General features: G+C 37.3%; 1 protein-coding gene across 9 annotated transcripts in view; it reads left to right on the top strand.

Annotated features, from left to right (window-relative positions):
- The window catches only part of GRIK1 (glutamate ionotropic receptor kainate type subunit 1), a 421,293-nt gene that overhangs the window by 361,741 nt on the left and 33,242 nt on the right, over window positions 1-26,310 (top strand). For 4 of the 9 annotated variants that reach the window (XM_059922244.1, XM_059922242.1, XM_059922249.1 and 1 more), the window contains 7 exons: window positions 3,066-3,173; window positions 5,518-5,562; window positions 10,588-10,701; window positions 12,489-12,692; window positions 13,492-13,715; window positions 19,490-19,608; window positions 23,695-23,912. In XM_059922244.1, coding sequence (XP_059778227.1) covers window positions 3,066-3,173; window positions 5,518-5,562; window positions 10,588-10,701; window positions 12,489-12,692; window positions 13,492-13,715; window positions 19,490-19,608; window positions 23,695-23,912 — 1,032 coding nt within the window. The remainder of the gene's footprint in view (window positions 1-3,065; window positions 3,174-5,517; window positions 5,563-10,587; window positions 10,702-12,488; window positions 12,693-13,491; window positions 13,716-19,489; window positions 19,609-23,694; window positions 23,913-26,310) is intronic. The other 5 variants (XM_059922251.1, XM_059922247.1, XM_059922243.1 and 2 more) reach the window with 2 other exon arrangements.

The raw sequence follows: 26,310 nt of genomic DNA, 5'->3' as shown, positions 1-26,310 counted from the left end.
TAAAAAAAAATCCTTTTTTTCTGACTTTTGACAGTTTAATTATAATGAGTCCTATTTGGATTCAACCTATTTGGGGTCTTTTGGGCCTCATGGATCTGGATGTCCATTTTTCTCCCCAGGTTCAGGAAGTTTTCAGCCATTATTGCTTTAAATATACTTTCTGTCCCTTTCTCTTTCTCCTTTCCTTCTGGGATTCCCATAATGCAAATATTGTTTCTTTTCACTGTGTCCCATAATGCCCATAGGATTTCTTCACTTTTTAAAAATTCTTTTTGCTCCTCTGACTGGGTAATTTTGACTGTCCTATCTTGCAGACCTTCCTTCTTCTGCATGGTCAAGTCTACTTATGAAACTACTGAAGTCTTCAGTTCAGTTATTGCATTTTTCAACTCTAGGATTTCTGTTTGGTTTTTTGTTTTGTTTGGGTTTGTTCTTTTTTTTTTTGATAGTTGCTATTTCCTTATCATATTTCTCATTTTGTTCATGCATTGTTCTCCTAATTTCATTTAGTGTCTGTTCGTGTTTTCTTGTAGTTTACTAAACTTGCTTAAGAGGATTATTCTGAATTCTTTGTCTGACAGTTCACAGATCCCCATTTTTTAGTTATTGGAGCTTTATTTGTTTTCTTTGGTGGTGTCATATTGACCTGATTTTTTGTGATCCTTGATTCCTTACATTGGCATCTGCACATTTGGGTATTTGGGTTCTTCTTCCAGACTTTACATGTTTGCTTTGGCAAAGACAGTTTTTGACCAGTCAGCTTAGTTTAAATTTCTGGGTGTGTCTGCTGGTAAGGTCCTTGGGCAGGTGGGGCCTACTATTATGGTCTATTCTGAGGCAAAGCAACAGTTCACGCTCTAAGGACAAGGATGAGGATTGTGGCACTGTCTGGGAACAGTTGGATGGGACTGCTGGCTTGGTTTCCTACCCAAGTAAGGCTACAGGATGGGCTCCATGGTTGCCTGGATTCTCTGGTAAGGCTTACTAGAACGTTGGGACTAGGTACTACATACAGTAGTAGATGGGGCTACAAATTAGCTTCCTTGCCCTGGCAGGACAGCACGATAAGACCCAGGGCCTGGGTTCCCCCTCATTATTTGGGGATTCAAAGAGTATGCACTGATTCCTTGGTCAGGTGAGGCCACCAGTTTTGCTCTGCAGACTGGGAAAGCCATAAGCTCTGCTTTCTGTTCCAGTACCACTGTACATAAGGCTGTTGGATGGGCTATTTCTGTGTGCTCCAGTTCGGTTCCCTGGCCAGACAAGATGAAGGCTGTATTCAGCAATGAGAAGAGCTATGAATTAGATTCCTTGTCCAGGCACAGCAGGACAAGCAACTCTAAATCCAGTAAAGCTGTTTGTTGTCTTAACTGAAGCTGACCTACATTACAAGTCCCCTAACTGAACAGGGTCACTGGCTTTGTTCTGCAAACTCTTGGCTCTGCTCACCTCTTGGTTCGTGTGCCACTGGATCACATAGCTTCCTGGAATTGTCTCCAGCCCTTCTGGTCAGATGGGGCCACAAGACAATCTTCACAGCAGGTGAGGCTGTGATTCAGCTCCTTGCCTGGATGTGGGCAAACCAGGCTCCAAAGCTGGCAAAACTCCTCATTTGAGGATCTGAATCAAGTAGATCTATACCCTACCTAGTTCTCTGGTCAGAATGTACCTCCAACTAGATTCTTCAGATAAGTAAAGCCTCTGGTTGGGATTACTACTTGGGCACTGCAGGAATGAACTTGGTCTGCCAAGATCTGTGTGGTGGTCCCTGCGAACACCTCCCCGCATCTCCATCACAGTCAGATTTCCAGTGGTCCAGCCCCACAGATTCCCCAGCAATCCCTGAGGTGCGAGATCAGAGTAGGGGCTCCTGCAATGTTACCCACAACGCTGGGAGAGCTGGTTTTCCTCTGGGTTCTCTTTTCCCCCTGGAGGAACCAGAGGCTCAGGGGAGACCTCTCTGTGTGTTGCTGTGCTGGCCTGGGAAAGGAGCAATGCAGTCAACCTGTAGCCACTTCTCTTACCTTCTAATGCAGTTTCTCTTGGTCTCTGTGGTGCGGGGGCGGGGGCAGGGGGTGGTGCTTCAACCTCACCCCCATGTTCTAGGATTCTCTCAGTAGTGTCTTGTCCTTGAATAGTAGTTAATTTTCTCCTTGTGAGGAGAAGGGAAGCCAGGAAAATTCTATTTCACCGTCTTGCTGATGTCACTCCAAATGAAGGATTTTTGAGATGGGGAGATTATCCTGGATTATTTGTATAGGCCCTAAATGCAATCACAACTGTCTGTATAAGAGAGAAGTAGAGGAGATTACACAGAAGAAGAAGAGGAGAAGGCAAAGTGACCACAGAGGCAGAGATTGGAGTGATGCAACCACAAGACAAGGATTGCTGGCAGCTACCAGAAGCAGGAAGAGGCAAGGAACCGAGTCTCCCTTGGGCCTCCAGAGGGAACATGGCCCCGCTGGCACTTTGGTTTCACTCAGTGATAATGGTTTTGGACTTCTGCTTCTGGCCTCCAGAATTGTGAGAGAATAACTTTCTGTTGTTTTAAGCCACCAGCTTGTAATAATTTGCTACATCAGCCACAGGAAAGTAATATAATACCCAAATGACACTGGAAAGACTAAATCACAAACACACTAAAAATTTGATAATACATCACTGGATTATATCCTTTTCACATAGAAAAAAAGGGAGTTACTTCCTTTGAGAAGTACCTTGAAAAGTACTTGGACTGACCTTGGAAAGCTGAATATTATGACTTCCCAGATTTTGTTTACTCCATGTGCAGACCATTTTACAGTCATTCTTTCCAAACTCCCCATTTAAAGTGCCACTATTACAGATTTGACTGATGTTAAAACGTTAGAACTGACGAAATAAATGAGTGTTAATAAAACAGTGAAGTGTTCTGGTATCAAGTTACTGAACCAACACAATGGTTTATAACACCATGATGAAACCGAATAATTGGATACTGTGATGAATTTGAGGTATTACAGTTTTAATGGTGTTAGGCTTATGATAAGTGTTAAACAGTAATGCCACATTCCTTTTGTTCATAGGCTCAGTGGGATGGCTTGACTGGGCGTATCACCTTCAATAAAACCGATGGCTTGAGGAAGGATTTTGATCTGGACATTATTAGTCTCAAAGAGGAAGGAACTGAAAAGGTAACCTCCTCAATAATAAATTTGAAAATTAAAAAAAAACATTGCTCATGCATTTTTACTTGCACAAACAAGTAGGGGAATGATAAAGTGATTCAGCAAGTTCATTTACGTCCAGTTTTCTAGATCTCTCTCCCTGATATGCAGATCGATGTTGATGTGCTAGATTGTTAAATTGTGTGTGCTATTAATAGCAATGCTAATGGTTATATAGTGCTTGGTTTATATACAAGCATCATTATATTATTACATATATATAACCTTAGGGGTGGATGTCATTAGCCTCATTTCTCAAAGGTTTTAAGAATTTGAGTTTAGACTTGGGAAATCAGAAGCTGTCAATGATTTATATTTGGAATGGCATCCAAGGGTTACTTAGAAATGAATTTTAATTTTACTCCATTTTGAGACTGGTGACAGAGGGACAAAATAAAGTAGGATAGAAAAAGCTTACTGAAGCAAACTAACTTTGCATCCCTAATTTTAGGAGGAAATATGCCCAAAAAATGTATTTTAATGTTGAGTTCTGATTTTAGTCTTATTTAGTTGTAATTCTCAACCTCTCAATGATTTGAGTTCCATTCTTGTTACTATTTAGAGCAATGCAAATGTAAGCTATTTAATTAATAATAATAATAAAAAAATAATTTGCCTCCTCTTTATTACACCAATTTTAGTATTCACAACTATGCATTGGGATAATTAACACTTATAGTGTGAAGACTTTGCCCTTTAGAACCTTAAAAAAAAAGATTTTGAAGCCCCCAAAACAACTGCCTGAACACCAAAACTCTATAAGCCAACAATTTTTTCACTGTAGGGGACAAAAAGCTTAATGTAAAAGAATGGATTTGGGAACAATCAGTTTTACTTAGTTGAAATATTTCAGTTGATTTTTAAAATGAGATAAGGTTTCTATTTCTGTTTTGTTGCTTTTGTTAACTGAGACACATTTTTTTTAAGGTCCTAAATATGCCTCACCCCCAAATAGCTTAATTAAAATAAACAAAGATTAATTAGGCTGAATGTAAAAGGTGACCACCAGTGCTGAAATGTCTGCGGAAAATAATTAGTTCACAGCTTTGAGAGTTCACACTAGTCACACAGGTTTCCCCTTTTAAAAATGCCCTCTCTCTTCATCTCCTCTCTTCCTCTCTCTCTCTCTGTCTCTGTCTCTCTGCCTCTCTCTTCCTCTCTCTGTCTCTCTGTCTCTCTGTCTCTCTCTCTCTCTCTGTCTCTCTGTCTCTCTCTCTCTCTCAGGCTTCTTCACTCTGATTTCCTCGTCTGTTAGGTTAACATGCTCTGACAGAGCACAAGCCATCAACCTAGCCTCCATACTGGATGTGGAATTTGGGCTACAGGGAACACAAGGAAAGAAAATAATATTGTTATGGACTAAAAGCCTATAATGTTTTTTTTTAAAGAAAACGTCTGCTTCTCCATACATGCTTCTCTCTCCTTCTCCACTCCATTTAATGTACAGAACTGAAGAGGGAAGAAAAGCTGTTAAAGAAACATCTTTTTGGCTCAGATGTGTGATGAAATAGATGAAGCTATTGTTATGTTTTTGCAGCTATTTATACACGTCAATATTATGCACATTCTATTGGTGTTTTTCCAACAAAGGCAAAATCGAATTAGATGAAAGTGTTTTCTCAATTTGTTTCTTTATCTCTTCATTGTTTGCAATAACATTTCTTTCTTCAGGTGACTTGGGCTCAATTCCTGAGAAGGCTGATTGAACCTTAAAGCAATGGGGGAAGCCAACCTATCCTTCTCAGGCATCAATGGAGGAAATGGCCAATCTTTTCATGTCAGCCTTTTGCAGGGTCCATAGGGAAAGTTGTTAGAAAAAGCCTATTTTCTCAGTTTCACTCAAGTTTCTAATACGCAGAAGCCCCTAATCAAAGAATAAGTCATTACGTACACCTTCTTCTCACTAAGGAATAATGTGTGTGTGTGTGTGTGTGTGTGTGTGTGTGTTGGTCGATTGACTAATCTGGTTATAAATGTCTTTAACATGTCTTCTTAAGGAATGATGAAGACCTTTTAACTCTGCAGCATAGATGTGCATATTCAAAAGAACTTTAAGACATTTTTTTGGTGTGCAAAAGGAAAAGTGAAAATCAGGTTGCACCACCTAGTAGAAGTAACTTCTGTGGGACCCAGTACTTGGTTCATCTCTTTACTGTACCTATTCTCAGGCTTTATATTGAATTAAGATGCAAGATTCCCAATAATGGGTGGGAAATGTAATGCTGTGAACACTTACACACCATGATACCTTTTGGCTTCCATGCTCCATTTTAATTAAGTGCTATTTTTATCTTTCCCTCCGAAAACCAAGGTTGCTGGCGAAGTGTCTAAACACTTATATAAAGTGTGGAAGAAGGTTTGTACACGGACAAAAACTGCAGGAAATCTGGGGGGGGGGGGGGAATACCAAAGGAAAAACCTGCATCCTTCCAGCTTTCCTAGACCAGTAGCTCTCCAATTGCAGTTTAGAGTATATGCGATATTACATATAAAGGGAGAATGGGGATGATTGAATATGTTGTCTCTCAACAACATTGCCTGTGAATGGAAACAGGCTTGAGATGGATTAAATAATGATGGATTAAATATTTCCCCCTAGATTATTTTTGTTTCTCCTGGGTAGACTCAGTCCGTGTTAGGACTGAAAGCAGGTAACTGAAACAGAAGCAGACACTGGGCCGTTGATATTCTTTCTTGAATCACTAAATATTTTTCCCTAAGGGGCATAAAAACAATAGATTTGATCCATCAGACTAGTCAGATAGGCTAAGGCTCAGAAGGGCTGGGACATCTCCTTCAGTGTCACCACCACAAAATATGAGCCATTTTTAGAAATTCCCTTTTCTTACATACTATCTTTTTTTATGCAGTAAAGCAAAATTTGTCAATGCATATAGTTTTGCAATTTGTTTTAGAACCCCAGTTTCCAGAGGACAAAAACATTAGAGGTTTTGAAAGGGAAATGAGATTATCTTGCAAATCATAACACCTAGTATCATGTTGTCAAAGAATGTGCACAGATTTATTATAGAAGCAAATGTTAGACATTACAAACATTCGGATCAGGAAAGTGTCCCAGTGATATGCAAACATTGTCTTTCATTCTCTCTCTCTCTAAAACCACTTGCTAAACTATTTGTTGGTTGACAAATGGACCTTAAATTACTGTTCAACTTGAACAGTTTTGTCAGGTTCACTTTCATCTTTGGAATTATTAGTTAAGTCACAGAAAGTGTAAACAGTTTCTCCCTGCAGTCAAAAACCTTGTCTCCCTTTTGGTAGTACTCAGATGAGCTCCAAAATGTCCTGCTTTTAAGTTTAAAAAAGCACAGGTTTAATAACCTTGTTTTAATCTTCAGTGAATCAGGCTACCAAAGGCACAGGGAAGGCAATCCCATCTCTTCTCTGCTAATAAGTAGATGAACCTAACTGACACCCAGAAAGAAGCTTATTACACTAATCCAGCTTGAGACTCCAGGCACTTTATGCAATGTTGAATTAATTCAAACCAAATATCCTAGGGAATGAAATCCAAGCCCTGAAATTTTACTCAGAGGAGGGGAATGTCCTTTATTGGTCACTAAACTGCAATAATCACCCCCACTTCCCAGGGTTACACTTCTTGGCTTTCCTCCTTCCTCCATGCCGCTGTGCCTCTTCCTTCCTGCTGACCTATCGTTGCCCACTTTGCAAGTTGTATACACTGTGGTGTGCTGTTTTGTGTTATGCCTGCTCGTCAACAATTTACAGTAACCTGAGTGCTAGCACATGAGACCTATTGAGACCCAAAAAACACATTGGCCTTTCCCTACAAGACTCCATCTTACAAGAGGAAGATTCACCCCCATTGCCTTCAAATTCCAAAAGCTCTTCTCTTCACTCTGACGTTTTTCAGTAGAGAATAGTCTGCCTGAAATTCTTTCCAAAAGACGGATACGGCAGTCTTTACAAAACCCATCACTAAAAATATGTGTTCATAAAGCTCATGATATAAGAAACAGATATACTTTTTTCTTCCCCTAGATGCTCGATTATTTCATTCCGCAATTTTGGATTTTGAGTTTATGTGAATCACATACCAGGTTTGGGAGATAGATGTTAGTCACTCTCTGAGCATCTTTTTGTTGCATTACCTCTTTTAAAAAAGTTTGCTTAATGGCATTTGGGCACTCATTTTCAAATGCTTCCCTCTGTTGTCTGAGATAATAAATGGCTGCTCCCTCATGCCAGTTTACAAAGTGAAAGAAGGCAGAGCCAGACAATTTAGCTTTTGAGTGTTCCTCCCCACAAATAATTGGTCCACCGTCCACTACTTCTCACTGGTGAATTGCTGCTGACTGCTTTTGCTACAGTTTGAAAACTGAGGTTCTGCTTCCTGGAAGCCCTCCTCCAAGGTCAGAGAACAGGACTGAAATGCTAAACACCCTGGCATCTGGGTAACTGTGTCCCTCCCCGCAATACACATGAATCATGGGATCTTGCTTTTTCAGAAAGAGACGTTCATTCACGTGTTCATTTACTTCAATTAACAGGTAAAGTCAGTGGACAACTTAGGTTTAAAAGACACACACACGCATGCACACACACACACACACACGCACTCTACTGCTTTGCTGATTAAAAGGTTTGAAAATAGAAGGCTGAGGTCATTCAAATTCCATATGTACTCCAAACTCCAAACTGTCCACTTCCCAGGAATAGCCTGATCGTTACTATATTTTGAAACTCTTTTAGTCTAGATTTGAGGAAACTTCTGTTACACAGATAGTGGGAAAAAATAATCTCCTTTTTCTTATTTTATGGAGGAAAGTTTACACTGAATGGGACTTTGGGACTCATTTGATTAGAACTACATCAGCAATGATATCTGACCTTCCACACTTTTAGTGAGGTTAATAAAAGAAAAAAACCCAGATGTTAAGCTGTGGGGTGTATTTGTCTACGATTTTGAGTTTGTATTTTAAAAGGGAGTGATGTTGCAAGGCCATTCAACACTGCCATTTGCAAATATTAGTATAGGTCCTTTAAACACTTGACATTAATAGAAATAAGAGTTACAGAGAACACATTTCATTACTTAACAAATTGGCTAAAAACAGAGTTATTTTCTCCACCTTTCAATACTTAATTAAAAATTAGGTTCCATTCTCCCCAGTGCCTAAGTCAAGCTTTAATTAAAAGCACAGCCAAGGCCCAATTTAAACACAGTCTTCATAGAGTTAGAAGTCAACTGTTCACAACCTAAAGCATGGCTTTGGATGAAAACCAATAGATTCCCAGTTGTGGTTAGCCTGAGATACATTTCCTGGAAGCGAGGGCCCCTGCCCCCCAAAAAGTGAGAGTAGGTTAGAAGAGAGGAAAGAAAAAATTGTCCCCTTTTCTTGGGTTTAAAGCCAGACAAAGAAAAGATTCTTTAATCCGCAGACATGTGTTGCGTTCATTCTAAGTGATGAACATTGCACTTGATCCTGGAAAGACTGAATGGTTATTAAAGGTGTTATCCTACAGCTTAATCCTACCTCTAGTACCCTCTCTATAGACAGAATGAAATACTTTCAAATGCAAAAACTACCCCAAACCCCCATTTATCTAGACTTGTCTCTTATGTCACCAACCAACTAGGTCTAATTAAGTATAGAAAGAAGACAGTGAAACTGAAATAGTTCACACCGATGTGTGAATGTGTGATACAGTACTTGCAACTTCCTCAAAGAATTTATATTTCTAAAAAGAATACTTGTCAAGCTAAATGAATTTTCAGCTGCTGCATTTAGGCAGTAAATCAAAGTAAATAAATAGAAAAGGAAAGAAGCCTAACATTCCCACAGGTAAAATTTTATTTAAATATCAGGAAAGCTCTAATGTCTCCATTTTGCTGGTGAGGAAATTGAGCCACAGCAGGGTTAATTAACTTGCCCATGGTCACATTGCTGGTAAATTGCAAAATTAGAATCTGGACAAGAGTCTATCTGGAAAGCTCATACTCTGTCCAACTAGCCAATGTCCTCCCATTGGAAGAGTATATTTAGAGATCAAGCATAGGTCTACCCTGTCCATCCCAGAGTATGTCCAAGTGTTGGTGTTCCTAAACTGACCCAGTTTTTCATAGCTCCTTTACTTTATCAGCTTATAAATTTCAAAAAAAAATTCACTAACAATTCCAAATTCTTTCATAACAGGACAAGCTTAAAGAAATTCCTGGGGCAGTCATTCAGATGTCCTTCATTAATGTTTGTGCAGCTCTTATACCAACACTTTCACATGCATCTACTCATTTGATCTTCTCAGCATCCTTATAAAGTATTTTATAGTTAGAGAACAAAAGCTCAGAAAGTTTAGTATCTTGTCCAAGATCACACCACAACCAGGTTTGCATGCCATCTCACTAGGCTGGCAGTAAATGCCTACAGAAGGCTTCAGAAAAAGAGCTCGATTCTCTGAGGCTCTTTTCATAGGTTGCCCCCAGAGGCAAAACAAATCAATGTACTTCTACAGGGTCTGATAACCCAGGAATGACTTGGCCACTGGAGGAAATTTGGGTTATTATTTCTTAAAAGAGCAATGGGCTTCACTGACTGCCAATCACAATGATTGGTTCTGTGGTAGATAGAAAGATCAATAAGCAATAAAAGTGAACACCTTCACTGAAGGCATTCATGGTCAAGTGAACAAACAAGACAGGTAAACAGATGATAATAACAGAATAAGGTCCAGAACAGAGGTACAAGGAAGGTACGAACAGAGTACTACTAGTGTCCACAAGAGGCACCCTGACCCAGCACTGGGTCCTCCAGTAAAATAGGCCTAGAACTTAGTTTGCTGCTCATCCACACTTTTTCTTCCATTTACGTTTCCCTTTTAGATGCCCGATCTCTCCACTAGCCATCTTGCCTCCTCCATCCCATTTCTTATAAATTTTAAAGGCATCGATGGTAATACTTTGGTAACACAAGGTTTGTATCAATAAAATGTAAGCTCCACAAGACCAGAAATTTTTATCTCTTTTGTTCACTGCTATGCCCTCCAATGCCTAGAAGAATCCCTGGCATATAAGTAGTTGTTCAACAAATACATATTGGAAGAAAATCCAATACTCATTTAAAAATTCTTAATTTAAAACAGAACATTGAACTTAATAAATTAAAAACAAAAGGACCTCCCCCTACTTCACTCCACATAGCACAAATTTTCTGTTCCATCTACACACTCATCCTTCCATTGTTTTGTTTTCCCACATTTAGTAGCTTCCACAGTGATGCCCTGTTGTCCTCTTCCCAGACTATGAGCTTTTGTGCCTATTCCTGGTGTACCAGGGACCTCTCTTTAGCGTAAATGTCATCACTGACTGCCAGCAGCCTCTGATGTAATGTGTTCTGTGTAGATTGGGATTTGGAATTCCAACAGTGGGCTTAACATGACAGACGGCAACAAAGACAGGTCCAATAATATCACCGATTCACTCGCCAACCGAACGCTCATCGTCACCACAATTCTGGTAAGTTGACCATGTGGAATTCAGGGCATCTTATCCAGACTCTTACTCTAGACCTTGAAGGATTCCTCAACTATCCTTTTCATGCCAACAACTCTCTCTGTAAATGTCTATGTTTAATTGGGACACTAGAAGCATATGTTTGTGTGTACCTATAATAGATTGAATTATCAGCTTCCAACATTGTTCTGAAGATCTCCTACCTCCAATCTATTCTCAGCTCTCTTTTGCTCCACCCTCTAGCCCCACCCAGCTGGTCTCCCTTGCTCTCTGGCTGCTGGTTGGTTTCAACCAAGGGGAGACTAAGACCAGGGAAGTGGAGGAAGAGACCCAAGGAGATTTCTTCCACTGTTTCCCAACAGTATTGTCAGAACCTCTGTCTTTCACAGCCATAGCTTCTATCCTGTCAATGATCCTGCTTCCATACACTAACTGCACTGGACTCCTGGAACACTCTTTCCTCCCTCTCTGCCTCAGCCCTAGCTTCCTAATTATGCTGGTCCCTGGGTGTCTATATCCCACTGCAATTCTCACCACCATCCCTGTTGCTTCCCTTTGTCTTGCTCATTCCTTTGTAAATAGCCCCTTTGTTAACTGCTCTTCAAAAGCCCAGGTAAAAGTACCTCCTACTCTGTGTTGGAACCCCTGTCATGCCCCCATCTAGCAACTGTGCACTCACAAGTTGTTCGTTCTCCCTCTTTGCTCTATCATAATCCAAGAAATAAAGGGAGTGGCCACCTCTAAAATCTTCACTTTTGGACCTTCCTGTTTTGATTTGGTCCATAATGTCAGGCCAATTTACTTCTGAAACAGTTAGCTTCGGAGAGTTATTCATCCAAAATGAAAACCGTTTTGTTTTTCTGGTGTCTACTTTCTCTGCAACCTTCTCATGGAAATACAGAGTATTCTACTAACAGTTTGTTTGAGGATAAGCCTAAGCATAAAGGACAGATCCGTAATGTAGTAACTATTATGATTTTATAAAATAAAATACATTTTTATTTAGTCAAATGAGAATTAATAAGATTATAGATACACAGTCTTAAGGAAATGTCCATTATTCATAGGATAGGGGATTTATCACGTAAGCATATAAACAAAGAATTTACCAGATGTGAGCTCTAAGATGCATTCAAATAAGAAAGTGAAACCAATGATAAAAGAAGACATTGAAATGGCCTTTGAATAAGATATCCTGAATGAAACCAAGAAAAAATATGTAAGTAATAAGGGAATAGTGAAATTGAGATGCAATTTAGCTGAGAAATGAAAAAATTAAAATATTCAGAGTATTTAGTAGACAGGAAGTTTGAAGAACAAGAGAATATATTTGCTGATTTAGATTTCCCTTTTGTAAGTAGGTGAAGCTCATAGATAAAAGCCAGGAGAGAGGGTGGGTCTAGCACTAGAAGCTTGGGTGTGGGCACAGCTGGATGCCAGATATCCAGACATCAGATCGTCCCCTGCCTTCTCTGCCAGACCTAAAGTTCACAAATGATTGTCTCTATGACACCATTCACTCACAGCTCTGCCTTCAGCAGTGGAGGGGAAAAACTCTCAATCAAAGAGAGAGGAGGGAGAGAAATAATATATGGAGTGTTCTATATTTGTAGAGGATGTACAAAAGATGAGTTTAGCAAAGGCAGAAGGGGAAGTGACTTTCTTTAGTATTCTCAAGTCTTAAAAATAATCTTCAAATATTTTATATCTTCTGGCTGTTGATAGAGCTTGTGTAAGTAAATTCTGCCTTTCATTATAACAGGGTTTCATATGTGATTTGTTTCATATAGGAAGAACCCTATGTGATGTACAGGAAATCTGATAAGCCGCTGTATGGAAATGACAGATTTGAAGGATATTGCCTGGATCTATTGAAGGAATTGTCAAACATCCTGGGTTTCATTTATGATGTTAAACTTGTCCCTGATGGCAAATATGGAGCTCAGAATGACAAAGGAGAGTGGAATGGAATGGTCAAAGAACTTATAGATCATGTAAGCAAAACTATATCTCCTACATAGGGGTCTTAAATGTAAAAAAAAAAAAAAAATGCATAATGAGAAGAAGTAAAAGAAAAGAGAAAAAATGGTTGAGTCGAGTCAGAAGACGTTTTATTTATTTATTTTTTGAATCATAAAAATAGCTTGAAAAATGGGAGAAAACAACCTACCAATGTAGTTTCCCCACTTAGAAGGGCAAGTAAGGAAAAATTGAGGATAAAAATTTATGGGCCCATCCTTCATACCGAAGAATAAACTTGAATGATTCTTAGATTAGATAAAGAGTTCTGAAGTTTGCAGCTCAGAGCAAAATCTCATCGACTACTTTTATGATCTAGTTGTTCATTTCTTACTTTTCTCACATGCCCTTTTTTAAAGACATTCTTCTGCAGTTTTTTTCCCCCATTTAGTTCCAGAATATGTATGTGTATATAAATATATATATATATAAATATATAAATATATAAATATATATATATACACATATATATAAATATATAAATATATAAATATATATATATACACACATATATATATATATATATATATATATATATATATATGTCGTGTGTGTGTGTGTTTCACACTGTCTGGTTTCTCTTTGCTAATGAATACTATTTTGTAAACATAACTGTGTAAATCAACTGTTTTTATATTAGAGTCAATCAGCACAGAAGCTTTTGTGTGAGAAGCATTTGGAGTTGAGAATAGGAATCAGGAGAACCAGGAAAAGTCTAGACATTCACCAGGAAGGTAGACAACTAAGGTGACAAGTTCAAACTTGCTTTTGCAGAGGGCTGATCTGGCGGTGGCTCCTCTTACCATCACTTACGTGCGGGAAAAAGTCATAGACTTCTCCAAACCCTTCATGACCCTGGGCATCAGCATTCTCTACCGCAAGCCCAATGGCACCAATCCAGGGGTCTTCTCCTTCCTCAACCCTCTATCTCCTGACATTTGGATGTATGTGCTCTTAGCCTGTTTAGGAGTCAGTTGTGTACTCTTTGTGATCGCAAGGTAAGTTAGAGAACTACTAAACTTACAACAGATCTATGTCAGTCTCAGGTTGACCTGTATGCTCTAGAGGTAGACAAAGATCAAGAACTTCAAAGTATTCTTTTAGTTTTGCCTGGTGTTCTATTCTGTCAAGTTCTCCCTCATAAAAGCCACTCTATAAATGAATATCTTCTAATTATTCATAAAGGTAATTTTAAAAGATAATAGGAAGACAATTTTATATATTATATTAATTTAATTTTATCAGTACTTAAAGCAATGTAAAATGGTTATTTACCCATTTTTCCCTGAATTATATTGCCACAAAAGCAATAGCTCAGCTAATAAATCTAAAATGTTTCAACAGGAAAGAGAAAAATTGTGTCCAGATTCTTGATCCCTGGAATATTCGCAAATATTAAGCAAAATAGAAAAAAGTTAGCTAGGAATTGTTGTAGCAAATAAGAAGCACTGGATTAAACAAGATTTTGAAATCCTCAGGAATAAAAATAAATACTTTGAAAATTTTATAAAATTTATTTTTAAAAACATTAGACAGTTAACAAGAGAATTATGGAAATAACAATAAAAAGAAAGAGTAGTTATATATCCAGTCTGGAGGCATGAAATCTTTATGCTACCCTGATGATTCAGTTTAGATTTTATTTTCTGAGATAACCCTACATTTAACCATTCTGCTCTACACAGTTTTTCAAAGGATTGTTATACCATTCAGTAGATCATGTTTTCTAAATATCTTTGATACTGAATTGGAAACACAGCTGCATTATCTTTCTGTTGGCATAGAGAGTTGATATCCCTAGACAAACCCTGTAAAAAAAATAATTGCTCTGTTATGTCCTCTACTCATTTTCAATCTTTTTCATCTTTCAACAAAACTCAGTGAACTTTTTCTCTAATCAATTTTTGTTTTCCCTCCAGGAATTTCTAAGAGAAATCTTTCTTCATGCTAGTTCTTTGTCATTGTTCACTGTATGGTTTTGATTAATGCCAGGTAACTCTTTCCCTGGCATAATTATAAAGAAAGCTGGGGAAAATAACCTAGTTTGGAAAGGTCTTACAGATCCATAAAGCAGACATAGTAAAAGCGAATAAATGTGTGCTCTCATGTGTGGGTGAGTCACATATGTTCAATATGAAATGAATGTTTCGAAGTTCTCTACACTTCATAAAGTGTACCATTACCAAATCCTAGACTGTTTTCCAAATTTTGTCCAGATATTAAATTACTTTTAAATAATGACCAAAGCTTTCTTTCCATGTGTCTTACCTCAGAAAATAGTATATTGTCAGTATGTAGAGTGATACTATCCTTTGATACATTAATACTCAATCAGTGGTTCTCAACTAGGAGAGATTTTATCCTCCAGGGAACATTTGGCAATGTCTGGAAATAGTTTTTGATTGTTACAACTGGGGGTGGAGGATGCTACTGGTATATAGTAGGTAGAGTCCAGGGATGTAGCTAAACATCTTACAGTGTGCAGGACAGTCCTCCCCCTACAACAAAGAATTACTCCAAAATGTCAATAGCATCAAGTTTGAAGAGCCATGCTTTAAATAATTAAAGATGATAGTGCTTTGAGTATCAAATTTTCAAAGATGAATCACTCACCTTTGGAGGGGCATTTTTCATTACTGTCTCGTAAGTGAAATGAATACTGCCCTAGAATGGCCATTGAATAAATGACCACCCAAAGGGATGTACTCTCTAACAATAAATTAGAAATCTTGTGTTGGCTTGTTGTTCCATTCCTCTATTCGGGGCCCACACCTGCTGGGTGATTCTAGGGCTAGTAGAGCAATCCAAGCAGCAGAGGACAACAGAGAAGTGAGTTTCCATATTCCCCAGCTCACTGCTTTGTCTAAGCAGTGATGCTAATGAGTAGAATAGGCAAGACAATGTTGATGAGCAAGTAATTACATTATTTATCACACTGACTTGACCAAAATCAGTGAAAGAAAAAAAACATGTCAACAGCAACCAGAAATTCTCACAAGCATACAGGTTGAAAGTACTCTTTTACATTTGACACCAAGTGTGCCTTTAAATGACCTTATTTTTACCACTAGAATACGCCAAAATAATGTAGCATTCAGTAGTTTTCCCCTCCTCATTTTGTCTGTTCCTCTATAAGCTCCTGATGAACCAGAGCCCTACATTTTCGAACTTCATTTTGTTTCAGTTAAGAAAGCAGCCTCCTTTCTCCCTTAGTCAATACTCTCCACTCAACATTCCTACTCACCAAGTATCATTTATAAACCAGCTCTTCTTTATTTAGCTTATTCTCCTTGTCACTCCCTTCTCACTGTCTTTCCTCTCACTCTGGGTCTTGGGGAAGTGGAGGTGTCATGCATCAAATGCAAACTTGCAAACAGCATGGTGGTAAAACATAGAAAATATAAAAATATAAAAAATAACTCCCTGCAGTGCACAAGTGCACTATCATGGGGATTGTACTCTCAGCTACATTCAGCTTCTCCACACCTTTGAATCCATTCCTGCCTCTACGTCATAAAGCCACTAAATATATTTTGGAGGTGATCCCCAAAGACAAAATCCTGATTGAATAAATGTGCCAATTCACTTTTACTTCCCACCATCATAGCTTGAACTTGGTCACTCTGCATCAATAAGCTAATAAGTAAAATGACTTTCTGTTACCACCTTAGTGGTTTGCATTCAAAGTTAGTGAAATAGAAATGAAAAACAGCTAAACTAATCATCTTTAGCTCTAGAGAGGCTTTTGAATTTGCTTTTCGAAATATACCCTTTCTTGTCTTTTTAAAGGGGAAAAATAAAGCCCATCACTGCATTTAGGCTAATGCTCTCACTAGACAGAGACTTACAAACCATTTGCTGAAGTGAATTGAATTTATAAAGTTAGACAAACTAAGGAAAGCCATATAATTTTTTTAGCTACTATGACTTGTTACAAATGTGCATGTCAGTGTTTTTGCTTTGTGGTTGACATTTTTTAAATTACTTTTTATAAAGTATTTAATCCCAAGGAATTACAACCATCATGAACACACAATTTAGATAGACCAAATATCCAGATATAATGTCTGATTACATCTTATAATTTATGCTCATCTTATTAAAATGAACATTTTTTTAAGTTGGCTTCTGGCAAAGAAAAATCAAGAAAACCTTTGACTGTAACTCTACAGTTATAATACAAAACCAACAGTTATGCTACAAGATCGAATAGAGCTTCCTCCATTAAAAGATGAATAGATCTTCCTCTTCTTGATACAGCCCAATATCTATTCTCAGCCATAAAAAGAATCTCTTAATTAGAAATCTTCAGTATGACCAGCATTTTATATCTTCCATTCAAGTAAAAGCCTGGCATATATAAACATAAAACCAAAATGAACCTCTGTATTTCAATATAATGCTACTCTTCTATGTGCAAATTTGAACATAAATTCTAAGCACATTTGTCCCTTTCTCTGTCATTTCACTAAAAATCAGTATCAGTTGAAGATAGCAGCTTCAGAATATCATTGGTGTGGGTCATGTATTAATCTTTCTCCCAGACTTCCTGGTGCTGACATTACTGTCACACTAGCTATCTTTAAGCAGGCGTTAGGAATTTCAAGCTGAACTATCTACATCCAGTAGGCAACAGGTAGGTCTATTGCATTATGAAAAGTCAGTGTCTTACAACACAGCATCAAATCACTATTTAATATTCCTCAGTCCACACACTCCCCAAGTCACTCAGAATCCCAGAGAGAAAGAATCTAAAATATCTCTGCAGAGCAGGCAGAATCACATTGCTGTTTAGACAGTTTTCTTTTTTGCCATAGAAAATTAGATTAATTGTTCACTTAGAACTGCAAAGTATGAAATACTGAAAAAAGACCAAGTTAGATGCGATATTCCAAAGAGAAAAGTGGTGATCTCATTCATCAGAGCATATACAGGGGAGAAATGCCAGAATATCAGGGGGCTGGTGGTTGCCAGGTTTTATGATCTGTTTAGAAAAACTCCTTCTTTTGAATGCATAATCTGCCTAATTTATTACACTTAATATTTTTAAATTATTGTACAAGTGACAATGATATTGTTTAAGTAACGGCGTCTTTACTCTGTGTACTGCTTCAATTAGTAGGTTCATTAATATTGGTATTCAGTTCTTCAGCTCAGCAAACTCCTATGGTTATAAGAGAGTATAAATTCAAAACTTAATTATATTGTTGAAACAGTAATTAAAATGTATTGGCATGACATTGTCAATTAAAGCTATATTCATAAGCTTCACAGGAACCTGCACTATGTGCCCTGCAGCTGTGGAGAAGTAATGATTCAGATGCCATTACTGGGGGATAAACTACGAGGCTGTTATCCCAGTCTCCCTAAGACTTGATGAGGAGATGCTGTATACTTTTCAGAAGGTGTCTGGGGGTTTAGAGAATGGTTTTTCATTAAGAGGAACTGTCTGCCCAGTTCCTTGTGCATGATTCACAGTGTGCCCTGCTTTTCACTTTAGATGATGTATTCACTTTAATACCAACTCTCCCCAAGTGTCAGCAACCTGCTATTGTTTACTGCTGAAACCTTATGGCTGGAGAGCATTCCATATGTTCTCATCGGCTTTATGGTGTTTTACCATTACTCCTGCTTGCATTAAAAGACCCAATGGCAAATGGCAAAGCTTCCAATGCTAAGGACTACTGCATTTAATCATTTCCAGATCACTTTGCAGAGCACCTGCTAATGTCTTTTTGGAAAAATAAGTGCCCCTTGGAAAGATAGTCCTAAAAAATAACCACAGAGCAGGGAACTCCTTGGGCTGTAGAGGTCAGACAGATGTTTAGAAAACAGAGGAAGAACCAAAACTCTTCAGTTTCTCAAATTTTTATTTTAACACACCCTAGAGATATCTGGATTCCCTCTTCTTTAAAAATAAGGAAACTGAAGCCAGTGAGCTTAAGTTACTTATTCAAGGTTGACTTCCTAACTAACGAGGGTTGGTGATCAGATGACCACAATTCATAGTTCTAGAAACAATTCAAAATGAATCTAGAGGAGTGTCTGAACCTAAAACACTCCATCGAGACATGCTGTGTCCTTAACACTAATGAACCCCTGTGCCTGGGCCAGGATACTTCTAAGTTTGAACTTTATCACTTCATTTAAGGATTGTGATTTTTATTTCCATATACAATCATAAAAACATTAATACATCCCAATCCAGACCTTCTTTTTGTTTATTAATTGTTTCAAGCTTGCAGCTCCTTTGATGCGTTATGAAATCACTAGACTACATAGACTCCTTTAAACTTCTATCCATAGATACCCCTTGAAGTCCAGTCACCCCTCTTTTTTGTGCCTTCCACAGCACCTAGCAACACAGAATCTTGATACTGTAGCTGGTATGCAACAGTGTGTGTGTCACTGTCATTGCTACTTTGTAGGGTAAATACTCAGGATGAGTGACCCTCTCTTTAACAGTCCATCTAGTTGTTCAGTAAAATGGAAATGAGTGAAAACTCAGAACAGTTTAGTAGACATAGATCTGAGGAGTACAGTTCCAGACAACCAATGGGCTTTGCCTAGAACTCAGAAGTCTGGTAAATATAGTGCCTAAAGTCTCCTTTGCACTTTGCCCACCAAAGCTGTAAGTTTATGAATATGGCCTACTGTTTGGTTTGATGCGTCCATCATTAGCTGTTGGGTGTTCTGCATTGTTCAGCGGGTTTTCACTGGTGCCACATATATTTATCTCATGTTTACAGACTGTTTCTGTTAACTACCACAGGTTTACACCCTACGAGTGGTATAACCCTCACCCATGCAATCCTGACTCAGACGTGGTGGAAAACAATTTTACTTTACTAAATAGTTTCTGGTTTGGAGTTGGAGCTCTCATGCAACAAGGTACAAGGTTGCACATCTTTGTCACACACATCCCACAGTCTGCTGACAGGCTTTCATGCTGGTAAATTCCACCAAGAAGATAGAGGGTAGGCCAAAAACTATCTCAGGAATCAGAAAGATAGAACCCGACTTCCTAGACAGTTCTAAAAATAAAAAAGACAAAAATATGACAGAAATGAAATTCCTTTGCTATATATCTAAAATAAGACTTACTATCAAGCAATGAACGCAAATTTTCCTAGAGAGAAGGAAGGGATAAATTACCTTAGAAACTGTTTACAAATTGGCATAGGTGGAGATATCAGTCTTTTCCTAACTTCACAAGTTAGAGGTTGAAAAGGATTAAAGTTTGAATCCTTTGAAAATTAGGTTGACTTACATTCTTCCAATAGCTCACAGTACCTAAAACTGTCACCTAATTACCACTCTGACAGACCCTACTGGGATTCATCTTAGCTTCCCAGTAACTTTTTACGATCTCCGTCAGTTGGTAACCATAGCAACGTAAACTGGAGAAGTTGGGGGAAATGAAATTCAAACCATAGAAATGTAATATATTTTATACATTTTCTATGATTTGGAAGATTTTGATTTTGGTGGGGAGGGAGGAGTGAGTTGTTTTCACCTTTGGAAGAAATCCAACTCTTTTGTGGATTTTCCTCAGCTTTGATTCCAGACGTATGGTCTAGAAAACCCTTCTCAAGATAAATGCATTAATTTAAGAAAATCATAAGTCACAGATGCTGTTGTGTTTGGAATATCTGCTCATTTGACAACAAGTTGCAAAATAAATTGGCAAAGGAAATTTCAACTAGGATATATATTAAAGATTTTTGTTACTTAGGTGTGAACCCTAAGGCTTTTCATGAGGGAGTTGTTATCATCTACTCGAAATGTATATAGTCTGTCTCTAAAAATTCCAGGGAGAGAGAGCAAGGGTTTCTAGTGTGGAAATACAAAATAATTGAGGAAAGTGAGTAAAACCTCTCATCATGCGATTAAGTGTAGTTTATTCAGGCACTGCCAAATAGGTGTAGACACAGCACCTGATTTATTAGAAATCACTTGCATGAGTTTAGAGCATAGCACAGAACTATAAATCCTGCAGGAAAACTCATTAGATGACATATATTGCTTTACCACTGCATTTAGTTTTTAAGGAATTTATCTTGTGAACAATTACTTTCAAAGAGTGAAAGAGACTCCCCTCCTTCCCTATAGCTTGCCTTCCTGTGCCATTAGAATAGAAAAATATAGACTTGGGTTTCATAGAGCACACAGCAATTCTGTGCATGTACATATGACCGTGACTGCCTTCTGTCATATGAATGTACCCACTCCTAAAATTTCTCTTTTATATTCTACCTGTTTGGAGTTTCCCATCATCCACAGCAAACCGTGGGATGCAGTGTCTGCTAGTTACCACTACCTTGGGTACGTGACAGTCAACCCCAACCAGACTCTGCTTGTTTTTCAAGAAGTTTAAAATATTTGTCAGGTGAAACAAATATTGCAATGTAAAAATGTGCGGTACTGGTGACTGTTAGTGCATTTGTCCTTAGCATGTGGCATTGGACCAGGTAGCTAACTTATGTATTGACCGTTGTGCTCTTGTTAGCAGAAGCTTATCACTGTACTAAATTGGAAATCATTTTGTTTAATTTCTTTTTTAATGTGATGATCAGGCTTTCTCTTTTCTACAGAGCGTGAGCAAAGTCTGGATCAGGATTGGCTGTCATGTCTGCCATAAAAGGCAGTAAAGAGACTTCAGCAAGTATTGTCTCTCATCCCAAATATTTTCTAATGATGTTTTATTCTACTTTTATTACTTTCATAACTTCATACTCTAGAGTTCTGAACTTAGAAAAATCATCTCTACTTGAGCGAAGTCATTTCTAAGTATGTAAATTAATGTTGAGAGTCATGAAAGTCACAAAATTGTGTGAAATTTTTTAAAAAGATGAAATGTTGAGAAATATAATTCACACCATCTACCAAGGGTTTGAAATGTAACCTGAGTAGGTTTCTACAAATTATTTTTAATTTCCAAGACCACTTCATCCAAAAGTATAAATATGTATTAGTTTAAAGTGTGATAGATGTGAATTTATCATTACATGTCAACAGTTGGTTATCCGTCTGTCCAGTTTTACTGCCATATAATACATAATTATACAAATAATAAATTAAAATATGATCTTTTCACAAATGCAACCAAATAAAATAAGGATAAATTTACAGCAGAAAATCTATACCTATAAGCTAAGAAAATATATCTACTAACTATATTACCTATTTCCCATGGCTATTTTATGAAATAAATGGTATTTTAATGATAGCCAACGAAAAATCTAAAATAATATCACACTGCCACAAGGCTGCTAGATCAATGAAGTACAAAGATATGAAACAAACTTAGGCATTAAACACACACACACACCCACAGGCATATAAATCCCATTAAACTGAAAGATTAAAACAAGAGCAACAAACTATTCTACTAAATTCTTAGAGGCAATTTAATGAAAACTGTTATAAATATGAGTATTATTACACACCGAAAGTCAAACAAACAAACAAAAGAAGGAAATAAAAACCACAGTGAATCTTTTAACCTCATTAAAAGAAAATAAACACAAAGATACCTAATAGCTTTAGAAGAACACATCTAATTCAAAGTCAAGAAACTCTGCCAACCTTTATCTGCTTACCATGAGCTGGCTTTGATTTCATGAGCAATATTTGTATCTGTTTATAGATTAAACTTGAGCATAAACTAATGTATTTGTAGATTCATAAACTCCAATTTCCCTTTCTATCTTAAGCCATTAACTACAAAACTTCAAAACACCCAATCAGAATAGTGAAAGACTCCTTTAAGCCAGGTAATTCACCTGCTGAACTTCACACTTTGGATTTTTTAACTTAGGGTTTTTCCCTTTCACTTTTTAACTGGTCCCATAAACTCTATCATTCCTCTGACTTCATGGAGGAAATGCTAAGTACAGAACCAATGGTGAATTTCAAGCAAGCAGATTAACCAAAAATCCATCCATGAATTGATAAAATTGGGGTAAGTGCTGCAAATACCCTTCTGTCCCTTTTGATTCTACTGTTGGATTTATGGCCTTCCATAAGTTTGATCAAAAGTTTTGAGCTAGAGAGTTTTCACAGATGTTTGTCTTTTGTGTAGGTAAACTTCACACATGTACCCTTTCTTAAAGAGAGAAAGGTTTTTTTGGTAAATACATTAAATGCCTCTATATTACCTTTTTACAAATAATCAGGAATCATCTGATAACATCTAAAATGTATGTTCTTACCAGAAAAGGCCCCTTTCCACCTGCAAAACAGCCAGTCTTTGAAGTATAATTTAAAAATAGTACTTTATTTGAGGACAAAATTGTGCCTTTTCAGTGAAAATATTATTTTCAGTTAAATAAGAATCTACTTTAAAAAATAATTTTAACTTCAAAAGTAACATAAAACAATAAAAAATGATTCATCTACTGTCAAATATGGCTGCATCCAATTTCATCTGATTTGTAAAACTCCAGTGTTTTATTAAAGTACATGTGATAAATGACATGATATGTTAATCTTTTGAAAGTCTCTCCCATTCTTTAAGATTAAATAAGAATAAGTTAGCATTTCAAAGCTTTCACAGTTGTACAACCTAGAACATTTTATTTCACACAATAAGATGCATATCAGACAGTAAGAAAAGGCCAGAAGTCTGGGATTGACTTTTCAGCAGAAACAAGCAAACAAACTCAAATCTAAGCAACTAAACTATCTATAAATTTTAAACATAGACTATCTTAGGGTTAAAACCATTTAATACCTTCAAATGTCAATAAATCACATTTTAAACAGCAGCATTGATAAATGACAAAAGATCATTTAGATTTTGCTTCATTTTCTAAAAAAATGCATCTATTCACCTACACACAAGAGAGTAAAACCTTGATAGATTTATAGTTTTGTGTCACAAAAATGCATTATTTCTCTAGACTAGTGTCAAATCACGGGTCTTCCCTTTTCTCCTAACTGTTTAACTCTCTTACTCTGACAATACCATCACAGGATCAGAGTTGATGCCCAAAGCTCTATCAACCAGAATAGTTGGAGGGATATGGTGGTTTTTCACGCTAATCATCATTTCATCCTACACTGCCAATCTGGCTGCCTTCTTGACAGTAGAGAGAATGGAATCCCCCATTGATTCAGCAGATGACCTGGCAAAACAAACCAAGATAGAATATGGGGCAGTCAGAGATGGATCAACAATGACCTTCTTCAAGGTAAGGAACTGACAATATATTCTCAACGGTTATCTCATACTGAGGGGAGGAGGTTGTGGAAATAAGAGTCTGTCCAAAAAAAAACAAAAAAATGTTAGGCAACTTTTTTATAAAATAAAATGTCTAATGACAAAATCTGATTACAAGGGACCTAGGTACCCTCAGCTGTCACATAAAACAATTTCTTCAGTGCCCATCTAGGTATCATTCCCTCTATCCCCAATTGAGTACACTCAGATCCACAGGTCAGTATCTTCAATATCTTCTCTTGTCTTTATACCCATTAATTAATCACTCGTGTATAGAAGCCACAAAAGTAAAGATTACTTAACCTGAAATTATGACAATCAGAATGCTTGAATATCTTTGTTTTGTTCTTCCTGCTCTGTACTGGATGAGACAGGAGCAGATGACAAGTAAATGTGTTGATACTGGCATTTATTTGGAAAATTAAAACCAAAAATATCCCAGGGGACTCAAGTCTAATATTGCATTTGCACCAATGGGGACAGTGCTCCCAGCGCAGCCTGAAGCCTTCCAATAGCCTGGAGTGTCTCCCGAGGCACCAAAGGAGAGTTAAGTTAGAATCAATATGGTTTTAGTGTCAAGTGCATTTTGTTGTTCAAGTCTTTTTAATTACTTACCCAGAGTAATGAAACTGATTTCCACCTTGCTTACGGAATAAGCTGTAGTACTTTTATTATCAAATCTCAGATACTATATCTCCCATGGGGGAAAAATGGATTTTAATAGATCCAGGGACCTTTAGAGATGACAAAAAACCTTAGAGATCAGGAAGTTCAGCCCTTCCCCTTACTCATGAAGAGAACAAAACCTTCAGAAGCTAAATTATTTGCTCAAAATCACACACTTGGTTTATGACACAGCCAGGCTAGAACCTTCTTGTAAGAGGTACTTGTGCATGTGAAAAAAAGGAAAACAGCAACTGTAACCAAAATAAACTCTAAAAACACCTTTGTCAACGTTTCACATCCGGATTACTGAAAGTGAAGTTGTCACCCAAGGTTTGAGAGGACTACTTTGACTTGTGAAGAGTATTAATTTAGAGGCAAAAAACTAAGGGTAAAAAAAAGGGAAAACTTTGTATAACAGTATTAGTTCACCAAAATATGTATTACTTATGCAGTAAATGCGGTTTAACATTAACAATAATAATAAATAAACAAATAAAAACTTACTTGTTTTAGGAGTAAACTATACCCAGAGGTTTATAAAAAAGAGTAATGTAAAAAGTTAGGATTTTTCTTTTCCTCTATGTTAAAAAAAAGATGATTTTTAAACTTTTTTTTATTTTAAGAAATATGACATTGATTTAATGAAGGTATAAAGTGTGGTGATTGTTTCTTCTTTGGACAAGTGTTGTTTTCGGGACAAATGACATTAAATGTATGGCTTTCCAACTTTCTGAAAGCTTGAATTTTCCTAAAATCAGTACTGTAAAGAAACACGTTACCCCCAGCTAGTAATTCATCACAACACTTGTCAGAAACCAGGAAAATTACCTGCAAGGCATATAGGACAGAGAGACACTGCCAAAGTAGAACTGAGTATGTCTGAAAAAATATCTAAAATGATTTACCTCTTTCACCAGTATCAAAAAGCTTTAAAGTATTGGGAAATGGGCGAGTAGAGGCAGAGAAGATTCTACTACTACTAAGATGCACATTATAAATATAAAAGAGGGAGAGGCTACCCTTTGAAAAAGCCATAGGTCTGACTTCGCCACTGTGCAAACAATCAGTGTATTCACAAAGTATCCTTTAATCTCATTTTGATTTGTCTCTGTTCACATACCTTTGAATATAAAGGGTGCTGGTTCCCACATTTCCTGGCAGGACCCTAGAGTGACCACATTAAGGTGTGCTTGGATATTGCATTTCCCTGCAACAATTCTATGCTAATCTTGCAACTGTACTAGCTCATAACTGCACACTCTGTTCCTAAATGCTTTACATATATTATTTCATTTTATCCTTGTAAAGGCCAACTAAGATAAGAGCTAATATTATCTTCATTGTATGATGAAGAAAATGAGGTATAGCTCAGTTAAATAACTTGCCACAAATTTATAAAGCTACTGAAGGAAGAGTTAGGGTTCAGACAAACTTCAGGGAGTTCTAGAAGGTAAGCTCCTTGAGGGTAGACAATTGGTCTCTTTTGTTTGTCATTATATCCTCAGAACCTAAAACAGTACCTGGCACATAGTAGGTACATAGTAGGGATAGTAGGCACTCAGAAAATATGTTTTTAATAAATGAACAAATACACTACTGAAATCTAAGAGAGATGGATTCTATCAGAGGAGGAAAAGAGAGAAGGAGGGAAGGAGGGAGGTGAGGAGGTATCTTTGTTCAGGCTGCTATAACGAAACACCACA

Source organism: Balaenoptera ricei, chromosome 4 (genome assembly GCF_028023285.1).
Source record: "Balaenoptera ricei isolate mBalRic1 chromosome 4, mBalRic1.hap2, whole genome shotgun sequence".
NCBI lineage: Eukaryota > Metazoa > Chordata > Mammalia > Artiodactyla > Balaenopteridae > Balaenoptera > Balaenoptera ricei.
This window is presented reverse-complemented; position numbering and strand designations above follow the sequence as displayed.